This window comes from Drosophila ananassae, chromosome 3L, assembly GCF_017639315.1.
Source record: "Drosophila ananassae strain 14024-0371.13 chromosome 3L, ASM1763931v2, whole genome shotgun sequence".
In the NCBI taxonomy this organism is placed as follows: Eukaryota; Metazoa; Arthropoda; class Insecta; order Diptera; family Drosophilidae; genus Drosophila; species Drosophila ananassae.
The window spans coordinates 21,848,778-21,861,062 of NC_057929.1; the positions used below are offsets into that span (position 1 = coordinate 21,848,778).

Here is a 12,285-nt window from a genome sequence, read left to right on the forward strand (position 1 = left end):
TAGGCGATATCCGTGGGTGAAGCCGTAGGTTCCTGGCGCGAAGTTCAATGGTTGCCTTTTCGGCCACAATAGCGATGGGCAAATCATCTTAGGAACCACGAAGAAATGAAGGACCATGGGGCCAAAGCTAGGAATTCAATTGCTCAATGGGAAGAGTACCTCAGTACAGTAAGGTACCAAAAGGTTACGCTATTAATGATTAGAATAAATAGACGATTTTCAGTGCAGATTTTCAATATATTCTTCGGGGTTTAATTTAACCCTAAAACCGCAGAAGCTCAAATCGATGTCAAAAATAAAAGTAAAGAAAAAAATGAAGCTTAGCAATAGAATTCCTGAACAATGCATTTATCTATCAATTCGTTGGCAAAAGGCGAGGCGGGAGAACGCACACAAATGCAAGATAAGTTAGTGTGCAGCAGCTATTCAAAAATCTCCCAAAAGGGCACAAAATTTCAGAAGCAAACCCGTTTCAGAGTCTTTATAAATTATTTGAAACAGCTTCGCCTTTGGCTGCTTGGCCCAACATCAGCTTTAGGGTATAGTACGCGTGCAAAGGAAAGAAGGATGTGTGCAAATTTTAAAGTCGATAGCTTTTAAACTGAGAGACTTGTTTGAGTAGAAATTAACAGACAGACAGACGGCCGAGCCGAAGTATTTGGGATGCAAAAATACATACTCTATTAATAGTGAACCATTAACAATATTTGAAAAACTTTAAAATTTGTTTATTTTATAGTTTTTTCTTTATTACGATTATTTCTTTCTATAAGTATAATATACATTTTTAGTCACTATAATATGAATCTGGTTGTTTTTCCTACATTTTGTTTTAAACTTATCAATTATTATGGTTTTAAATATGAAGGTAATGTTTCAGTGGTTCTGGCGCTTAAGACTGAAACAGAGTTTTGCCCACTACTTTTAACCGAATAGTTTTGGAATTTAACATGTCGGAATTTTTCTGTTGCTTCTTTTTTTGGAACATTCGTATAAAAGGAACGAGTTCGCGGTTTTTTAACATGGTTAGTTTCTTTATCATACATTTGATTATTTTGTATTTTGCCATATAAATTTTTAAAAGTTTTCAAAGAAGAATTCAAATTGGTGATATTTGTACTTGGCAAAGCAGCTTTAATATGGTTATCTACCTCGAGTTCTATTGTGTTTAATACTTCGCAATCCACTTGCATGAACATTTTTTTTCCATTATGTCCGGTATCTCTAGTTGGTAATAACAATGACAGTTTTGGCCGAATAGAATTATTCATGTTAGATGCTGGTAAAATTACATGTTCCACGTTTAAGGAAAGAATATAAAATGTGTCATTTTTCTGTCTGATGTTATTCATTAAATTAATCTGTTCACTTTTATTTTTTAATTTTTGTTCCGTAGTATAATCTGCTTTTCTCTTTTTTCCGTGAACCTCAGTGGAGAATCTATTAACGTTAAAAAGTTCTTTGCGGTTAGAATTAAAATTATTTCCAAACATATTATTATGATCCAAATAATCATTGGAAAGTTTGGTATCGTGTATTTCATTTTTGCCATTTATCAATGAAGATGAATCAAAATTACCATAGGCCCATTTATGTAAATTTTGAGAAATTCTATTGAACTCCAATTGATTTTGGCTAGAATTTGATGATCTGCATAGGCCAACACAATTTAGTAATGATGAATTATCCAAGGAAATTTGAATATTGGATGAAGTCGTTATACTATTTGTAAAATTCTTTGTATGTATATTTTCATTTAAGAAGTGTAAAGGGGGTATGTCTGAATGACGAGAATTTGAATAAAATGTTGTATTAAGTTCCTTTGTTTTTTCTGTCCAAAGTAGTCTGCGTCCGCTTAGTGTCGAATCTTTTACTGAAGTTTCTATGATATTATTGTCATCATTTGTAATTGGCGTTGTGAGATATGATTGAAAATGTCCTGCATTTAAAGTAACCATAAAAGCCATGGCGAATAAAACGGCAACATTTTTTTTTACAGTTACTGAATTTAAATTTTGATGAAGACTTTTCGTTTTTGGTGAAACTTTTATGAACATCTTTTTGTTGTTTCCAAGAGATAAAGGCGAATCGACTACATTTTGTCGAGAATTTCTCCGGCAATTACAATTCTTTTTTAAAAAAATTAACTGTTGTTGCAGTGTGACGTTTTCCTGTGTAAATAATTAAATGAAAGATTAGATATATTCTTCAAAAAGGAGTTTCCAAAAATATAAATTATATAATAGATATATGAGAATAGAAAATATGAGCAAAAAGGTCAAAAATATTATAATGTATTCGAAAAGTTTAATAGATTATTTTTCAAAACATCTCCAAAAAATAGGTCAACAAAAATACATTTTACTATTATTCTTAGCATTGCCATTTTTATTTAAAATACTGCCTGTAAATATACTATATGTGTTGCTAAATTACTAAATTCAAGTTGAAGTTACTCTACTCCATTTTTATTTAAACAAACTTATACAAGAACAAACAAAGTGAAAAACCCAATAGCGAAGTAGTAGTCTCTTTTTATTTCCGATAACACTGTAAGGCTAGACTTTACGCACCGCAAGATAAAAATTTTTTGAAGCGACTCCGGCCGACTGCCCGTCTTGGGATATATAATAACACAGGCCAACAAAAAAAAAAACTCCACGCATACTTTGCCCTGCTCCATAACCTTTAAGGTCCTCTGAACCAAAGTCCAGAACAAACATAGGTTCTATCACCCACAGTTTCCGCGGGTGACCTATGAGAAGAAATTAATCAAATTTTACGATATATTAAATTATTTAGGCCGTGTATTGGCGATGACCATCATTATTTCTAGTACATATAATTTTTGAAAAGTATGTGTACTAAAATTAAAAAATAGTATCTAGCAGTTACCATATCTTTGGAATACTCATCCAAAGTTCAAATCTCCGATTTTCTACATTAATTTTTGGTCTTCTATGATTTTTCCTCAAACATTTTTCTATTGAAGATTTTTATTTTCCTAAAGTTAGTAGATATTACCATGGTTTAATTTTGGATTTAAGGGAAACTCGAAATAATTTTATTGAATTTATTAAAGGTGGTTAAACAATATTTTCGTGAAATAAATATGAGATTTTAATCTCATATTTTCAAAAAGGTGTACCGCGGTAACTGTGGGTGATAGAACCTATGTTTGTTCTGGACTTTGGTTCAGAGGTGCCTAAAGGTCATGGAGCAGGTAAAATTATTCGTGGAGGAAAAGTTGGAAATTGTCGACCTGTGTAATTACTTCCTAAAAATAAAAATTCCTAGATACTCTCCAAATATATCCATTTATTGTGTAAAAAAATTTAATAATTATATTCACTCAGAAATGAAAAAAAAATTCGCAAATCCTGTTTTTTCAGCCTCTGAAACCATCCTGCCCCCTTAATTCATCGTTCCGAAACGGTACGTCCGAAATGGTTTCAGCTAAATAAATGAATTCAATGCGTTAATTAAAACAAAAGTAAATGAGTGAAATGAAACAAAGGCTTTATCGAATAATTGTAGTCTAGAAATTTTGTAGAGTACGCTCATCAAATGTAAGTGTATCGAATAAACTATAATTAATGAAAAATTCTCATACGACAAACAACAAGAGAAAACTCCATGCTTTTATCGACTCAGGAGGTGATCCTGATCAAGAATATATATACTTTTTAGGGTCGGATATGTCTCCTTCACTGCGTTGCACACTTTGGATCTAAATTATGACACCCTCTGCAAGAGTATAATTAAATATCGACAGCTCAGATCTTTTCCGTCAATATTTGCAAGATTATTGATTCTAGCAACGATCCCATGAGAAATTCGATGACCTACTTTGACAGACATGGTGAGGCTGGAGTTATAGATCTCTACCGAAAAAAGCTCTAATGCTCACTGTGAAGAGTGATAAAAAATCAATTGCAGAATCGCCATTTGCTATTTAAAAAAAAAATGCAGAACAGTTATTTAGTGTTTATACCGAATACTGCATCCATTCAAAAAAATAAACTGTATCGGGGATTCAAACAATACTTTCACGGATGTCGTATAATTTTGTGCAGCAGTGTATCTGAAATGGCCAGAACAAATCCTTGTTATTATATTTTTTAAGAAGAAAAAATCGACAATTTTAATTTTTCCCAAAAAAAAAATTTATATTGTAAATAAACATTGATTTTCGGCCAAATTGAGAAAGGGATAAAGGAGTTTATACTTGAATAATTTTTAATAGTAATTCAACAGTGTTCTGTTCGTGATAAAAATTTCAAAATGCTTTGTATATCGACCGCGCAACTACGTGTAACCCCTTAAATAACTCACTTCCGTATATTATAGAAATTGTTTCCAAAGATTCCATCAGCGTTGTTTATGCACAACAATAGTAATGCTGTTATAAGCGTATATATTTTTTTGTTCTAGTATTACAGTACTAATTATTAACTTATTTATCTATATATGACTTAAAATATTTAATACCAATTGCAATCTTTTAACTCATCTTATGGCTTTTAACTTAAATTAAGTTGCTTAACTTTCCAGTTTGTACTATTAAAAAGTAATAAAATAAGAAAACTTTTCGAATTTATTTTAATATGTAATATGATATTACCTATGTGAAATAGTACAAAAAAAGTTCCGACAAAGTTATAATACTCACTCCTTGAAGCGCGTTATTTTCTTTTTCAAGTTTATTTAGTCGAGCTTCTAATGACACAACATATTCTTTTCGCTTTTTACGTGATAAAGAAGCCGATTGCCTGTTCTTAATCATGCGTTGCTGTTTTTTAATCATTTTTTCATCTAATACATTTTTAATGAAAATTTCATTTTTAAAATCAGTATGAACTTGTATAGGAATACTTTTTATTATTTTATTATCAGAGCAATTTTCTATTTTTGTTTGGTTGCAAGACTTAATCGATCTATTTATTTGCGATTTTTCTTCATTCGTTGTCTTGGTAAACATAGTTGGCCTTTGCGCAACCTGAGAATAATTTTTTATTGGAACAATATTTTGAAAATTTCGTGTTTGATGCAAAATATCATCCTTTTGCAGAGTGGATACAATGTTAGTTTCCAGCATACAGGGTGCTTTGACTTGTAGTAGTGAAGTTAAAGAAGATGGTGATAAAAAATTTTCTTCGCACTTAGTAATTATTTCGTCTTTGCTTCTATTTTCCAATAAATCTTTTGGTGTTACAAATTGTTTAGGAAACTCCATATCGATATATTTGTGGAGTACATGTTGTGAGGTTTCCGATATATCACTCTGGATTCCACTGGTAAAGCTGCAATTTGAACTACTACAACTTCCAACTGGAGATGGCGAATTACGCATATTTATTTCATCTTGATTTTCTTTGTATTTAAAAAATCTGTCTAGGCCATCTGATGATAAAGAAGAACTTCGTAGCAAGCAAGGTGGCATGGATAGTGATGTATTTGGGTCCATATAATAATCACTATTTATTTGGTCTGATTTTTGGAAACCAGAAAAAATTTCAACACCATTTTCGACATCTACCATGAAATCTTGAAAATCCAAGGTGTCGGTTCGCAACCCAGTTAAATTTAATGTATCATCATAATTTGTCTCAAACGACAAGTCGTCTAGAAAATAAAAACCATGTAAGTAAATAATAAGTTATATACAAAGAAAAACGAGAAGGGGGAAGCGTTGTATATCCTTGCAGTTTTAAGTATATACATATATTGAAAGCATCATGTACAGTTGGCCGGTCTTCATGATTATTTCAGTATCAGACCTATTTCGTTAGTATGAATATTTAAGAAATTAAAACAAGCCTTTTTCTTCAAAAACACAAAAACAAATTTTTATCGTTCTGTTACACGGCAGCTATAGGATAAAGTCAACCGATCCAAAAAAAAGGCGGACGGAAATTCTTATATCAACTCCTGAGCCGATATACCTCACCTCCTTTCCATATATATATATATATTCTAAGTCGATCACCACAGCTGCATATACCTCAGGGAAAGAAGTATATGTGCACTTTTTAATTTGCTTGTATTTTCTCTAAAGTTAACGGTACAGTTTTTGTAAGTACGCAATTTGGTATTCTTATCTTTTATGAACATCTCCTAATTTAACGGTCCTCTTTGGACTTCATTCGTTGTACTGTTTCTAAGAACATGTGCTAAAACTTGTAATTTCAATAGGAAATATGTATATGTGCAAATTAAGATTATTCTGTTGTTGACAGCGAGTAAGCTAAGAAGTGTGATCTAAAAATATTTTTTAGTCAGCGGAACATAAGTAAAATATATTGATTATCCTTGTATAATAAAATAATTAATATTATGTTTGATTTTACGGTAGAATACCACGAGGTTTATATTTGTCAGAGGAAGATCGCGAAATGATCAAAGGACTGGCTGAATCTGGCCAGACCATTTCTTATATTGCTGCCAGATTAAATAGGCACAGGAATATAATTAGTAACTTCCTTAAAAATCCGGAAAGTTATGGAAAAATAAAGCGAAGCGTCAGGCCCACTGAAATCGACGAGCGGTGCAAGAGACAAATTCGGCGTCTAGCAATTCAAGAGAACAAGTCTTGCATGGAGATTGAAGGTCAACTGAATCTTGAAGTATCCAAAAGACGTAATTTTAAAATTTTAACCCAAAACAAAATGGTTACATATGGTTCACGCGACCCTGTACCAAGGCTATTGAAGCGCCACATAACCGCTCGTTTACAATTTGCTGAGCAATACAAATTTCGGTCGGAGAAGATTAAAAAGTTATATTTTCGGACGAAAAAAAATTTAATTTAGACGGTCCTGACTCTTGTCAAAAGTACTGGCGCGACAAAAGGCAACCACGGCAGGTCTGCCATAAGCGAAACCACGGTGGAGGATCATTAATGGTTTGGGCGCACCAATCCACACAGCTCGTCAAATTAAAAACTTTTTGGCAACTAGAAAAATACAGCTATTGGTATGGCCACCGATCAGCCTGGACCTAAACCCAATAGAAAATCTTTGGGGAATTCTTTCTAATAAAGTTTAAAGTAAAGTAAAGAATGGCCGCCAGTTCGCCACAGTTAATGTGCCTTAAAAAGGCTTTGATCAAGGAATGGGATCAAATTATTCCGACAACTCTGAAAAACTTAGCAACTTCAATGCTCAATCGGATTAATCAAATTTTTATTAAGAAAGGAAGTCATATAAATTATTAAGAAGTGTACTTAAAATTGTTTAACTTGTATTTCGAATTTTCGTGCATTATGCACATATACTTATTTCATATAAAATTAAAATTCTTTATTTAATTTAAAGTTAATCAAAACGTTTGCGAAAACTATATTGTTATTTTTATGTTAATATGTATTCCAGCAATATAAATAAATTTAATCAAAAACCTAATATAATTATTTCGTTTTTTTGTTTAAACAATTTCAATGCACATAACTGTTTTCGCTTCCACTGTATTTTTTCCCTTCAGAAAACAGTATTTTATCAAAACACGAAATTCCTTTTTTTTCCATTTTTTTCACAATAACAAAAGTTGCTTCACAAAAGACGCTCTATCTCACAAACTAATTGACTGACAAACGTCAAATTTTGACTCGAATCATTTGAAAGTTAGTACTATATAAAAAAAGAAAGGAAAGCTAACTTCGGGCGGAGCCGAAGTTGATATACCCTTGCAGTTCAGTCGCAGTCCGCTAGGTGGCGCCACGCATCTTATATTATTAAATATATAGCGGATCGCATATAGTCGGCCGATCCTTATGAAATTTGGCATATTGAATTATGTTGCCCAAAGAGGAATCCATTGAAACTCCCAGCTTCTAACTTGAAAAACAACCAAGTTATGGCATTTCCGATCAATCAGTTATATGGCAGCTATAGGATATAGTCGACCGATCCCGGCCGTTCCGACTTATTTACTGCCTGCAAAGGAAAGAAGGGTGTGTGCAAAGTTTCAACTCGAAAGCTTTAAAATTGAGAGACTAGTTTGCGTAGAAACGCACAGACGGACAGACGGACATGCTCATATTAACAATAATATGCATTCAATACTAGCGACGCTATTTATGTGTCAGACCAGGGACTTATCAGCCAACATGTTATACTTCTTTCCCTGAGGTATATACTATATGGGACCAGAGATTAAAGGTGGCAATCTAAATGAAAGAGCATATGGCAAGGGATATGTAACTACAATATACGAACATTTTGGGCCCGAATTGATCAGTTAATACCCTTTTTTATAATACCCAGAGGGTATTATAATTTTGGTCAAAAGTGTGCAATGCAGAGAAGATATCTCTTTTTACCCTATAAAATATTCTTGATCAGGATCATCTCCTGCGTCGATATAAGCATTTAATATGGATCGGCCGACTAATGATCGGAATTGGCATAACTTTGATGATTTTAAAGATGCTAAAGGGCTGTTTCTAACATTTTAAATTCTCATAAGGATCGGTCAGATATATTCTATTCGATATATATATTTACCTAATAAAGTTTAGTGACTAACTTCCCACTGTTAAGATTTTGAAATGCTTCTAGAATCTAAGAAAACCCCTAGGAATGTAAAAAAAAATTTTGGGTTTTTCTTATATTGTTATATTAAAATATTTAATATTTTGAATATGTGTATTATAACATTAAATTAACAAAAGTAATTTTTGTTCTGTAAAGTTTTAGTTTAGGGTATCCGTAATATTATATAAGTTAACACCGGGCACTTTCGCCCCCCCCTTACTCAGCACTATTCGACCCCTACTACGACTACGCCTCGAACTCGACCCCAGACTCTTAAACCCCAATCCATAGCATAAGCAATTCCCAATTTAATATTGCTGTGGGTTCAAGTACATCCGGGTATGTCGCAAGAGTTCATCTATGTCACAAGTGTGCAACTATGTACGCTGACTAGAATGTTGCGGGAAAGCTGACACACACCCTGAGTGTTATGCTGACTCTTGACTCCGGATAGCTGACACTTCATCCGCTGACACCACACACGCCGACACCGCACACGCTGACACCACACATAGAGTTGGAGTGGGAGATCGGCCGATATCGAACTGTCGATCGGAGGGTCACAACTCCGGGAAGTCAGTCTATTCTTGACCGCCGAACTACGAAGCTGAACCAACTTCAACATTCTCCATCGACATATAAAAATATACCCCTTCCGTTAAATACGAACTTACAAAACCGATTGTTAATAGTAAGTGACACGAATAAATTGTACTCCCAAAGTTATCCAAGAATGAACCAACGACTTTTCATCAGGTGAACCATGGAAGGACACCTTAACTGGCGCCCGAGCAGATAAGTAGAGTGAATGTGAATTACGGGTTTTAAAAAGGAAAAAAATATTCTTCTTTCTTTCCCCAAACAAAATTCTTTTCCCAAAAAAAAACAAAAAAAGAAAAAATGAATAGAAAAAGGTGTAAAAGTGTAAAAATCTTTCCCAAAATAAAAGAAAAGAAAAAGGAAAAGTGGATAGGAAAAACCTATCAGATTACTAGAGGGTTACGAAGTAAGCTTCCCAAACTGTATTCTGATAGTTCTTTCTTTGCATCTCACATTATAGTCTTTACAGAAACTTGGTTAAAGCCGGAGATCTTAAGCTCCGAAGTTTTTCCAAGTAAGTACACCACTTTTAGACGTGATAGAACTCTGCGAAGGGGAGGATGAGTGTTAATTTCTGTAGACTCCAATTTCGCTTCTGAAGAGATTAAATCACAAGAGTTTGGTGACATAGAATTTCTTTGCATTAAAATCATATTGTCCGATAAATCATTATACGTTACGTGCTCCTACGTACCCCCTTCGTCCGAACCGCCCACATACTGGCAACATTTAGACGCTATTAGGTTTGTTTTTGATCGTCTGTCTGATGGTGACCAGCTAGTAGCTCTGGGTGACTTCAATATCCCAGAACTCAGGTGGTCCAATGTTAAAAATTCACCGTCTTTATTGCTGAATTCGCACCATGACTTCCCGCCGGGCATGTTCGACATGTCACTCGGGCAAATTAACCACGTTAGAAATTCTTTAGGTCGGCTGCTGGACTTGTGTTTCGTTTCTGATCCTGATGGAATTACTCTTTCCAGAACTTTACCACTTTCCAACCCAGAGGATCCATATCATCCCACTCTTGAGGTTTTAATAGAAAACAATAACGTAATTGGCCTTAAGCCTACACTTAAATCTCATAAAGTTCGTTTCTTTCGTAAGGCTGACTTTATGAAATTAAATAAGTTAATTTTGGAATTTGATTGGTCCAATCTACTGGCATGTGAAGATGTAAACATTGCCTTAATTAAATTTTATTATACTTTGAATAAATTTTTCGACGTTTGCGTGCCATGGAAATATCCGTCCGTTTCAATTAATCCGCCTTGGTATACAAGGCACCTAGGAAATTTAAAGATCGTTATGAATAGACTTTTAAATAAACATAAAATATCTGGCTGTACAGTTAGTTATTCAAGATACTTAGTAGCTCGGTCCAATTTCACCGTGCATAACGCTGAATGTTATAGGAGTTATATACGCCGCTGCCGGATTCAGTTTACTCAGGATCCGAAGCAGTTTTATAACTTTGTAAACACTAAGCGCAAACATGTATCTTCTCCTCCTATGCTTATGTTTGAGAACTCATATGCAAACACTGATCAGGCAATGGCCGATCTCTTTGCACAGTTTTTTCAAACAACATACTCACCTAGCACCAGTACAGGTCAGCCTTACACTTATAATATCCAATCAGCCAACCTTATATTTTGCCCTTCTTTTGATCAAAGTGGTGTGTTATTGGGTCTTCTTAAAGTCAAGCCCGTGTATTCGCCAGGCCCCGATGGAGTACCAGGCTGTGTTCTGAAGAACTGCGCCGAGGCTCTGTGCAAACCGCTCCTTAAACTCTTTAATCTTTCGCTGGAGACTTCAATCTTTCCCCTTATGTGGAAGGAATCTTACATTATTCCTCTTCATAAAAAAGGGAAAAAATCCGACGCTGCCAATTATAGGGGCATTTCTAAATTGTCAGCAATTCCGAAGCTTTTTGAAAAACTTATCACTCCACATTTGCAACACCTATGTAGTTCAATAATATCTCCATGCCAGCATGGCTTCATGAAGCGCCGCTCCACCACTACCAACTTACTGGAGCTAACATCTTTTATCACGGATGGGTTCCGGAATGGCTTACAAACAGATGTCATTTACACTGACTTCAGTAAAGCATTTGACTCTGTCGACCATTCGCTTCTTATAAGTAAACTCAGTCTTTTGGGATTCCCAACTGACCTCCTTATCTGGATTTCGAGCTACTTATCTGGAAGAACCCAACGTGTCTTCTTTAAAGATGTTACCTCGCGTCTAGTCCGCGTCACATCTGGGGTGCCTCAAGGAAGCCATCTTGGACCCTTACTTTTTACACTTTTTATTAATGACTTGCCCCTTGCCTTAACTGATTCACTCGTACTTATGTACGCTGATGACGTTAAGCTTTGTCTTCAGTATAAATTCACTAGTGCCCAATCTAGACTTCAATCCGATTTGGATAAATTTCAAAATTGGTGTTTTGCAAATACCCTAAAGCTTAATGGATCGAAATGTAAACTCATGTCCTTTTATCGAACTAGTCCTCACCAGGCTATGTACTTTCTCTATGGGAACGCTTTAGAACGATTAACTCAGGTTAACGATCTGGGAGTCCTTTTAGATTTGAAACTTAAATTTACCGACCATATATCTACCATGGTTAATAAAGCTATGGGTGTGCTTGGCTTTATTAAAAGATGGTCAAAAGAATTTAATGACCCGTACATAACAAAAACGTTATATACATCATTGGTTCGTCCGATTCTTGAGTATGGATCGTGTGTCTGGAGTCCTCAATATGGAGTACACCGAGATCACATAGAATCTGTACAAAAAAACTTCCTGATTTTCGCCCTTAGGGGACTTAATTGGGATGCAAATCTTCACCTTCCCACTTATCATAGTAGACTTTTATTAATCAACTTACCATCATTAACAAATCGTAGAACGATGCTGGGTGTTATGTTTCTATATAATCTTATATATGGTAATGTAGACAGTCAGCATTTACTAACACGCTTAAATTTTAACGTTCCTAGTAGAAGGACTAGAAACTTCCGTCCTCTACTCCTTAGCCATTGTAATTCGACATATGCCCAACACGATCCGTTCAGGGTATTATGTTCGGACTACAATGGTCTCTACCACACCTTGCCACTTTGCTCCACTAACAATC

The 12,285-nt window shown here is 34.5% G+C and overlaps 1 protein-coding gene across 2 annotated transcripts in view; it reads right to left on the reverse strand.

Moving 5' to 3' along the window:
- Positions 1-727: 727 nt before the first annotated feature.
- The window catches only part of LOC26514317 (putative uncharacterized protein DDB_G0286901), a 28,895-nt gene continuing 17,337 nt past the window's right edge, over positions 728-12,285 (reverse strand). Inside the window, exons 2-3 of one of the 2 annotated variants that reach the window (XM_014903696.3) lie at positions 4,673-5,625; positions 728-2,171 (exon numbers count right to left, since the gene is read on the reverse strand). In XM_014903696.3, the coding sequence (XP_014759182.1) occupies positions 849-2,171; positions 4,673-5,625 (2,276 nt within the window). In that variant the 3' untranslated portion in view covers positions 728-848. The remainder of the gene's footprint in view (positions 2,172-4,672; positions 5,626-12,285) is intronic. The other variant, XM_014903697.3, reaches the window with a different exon arrangement.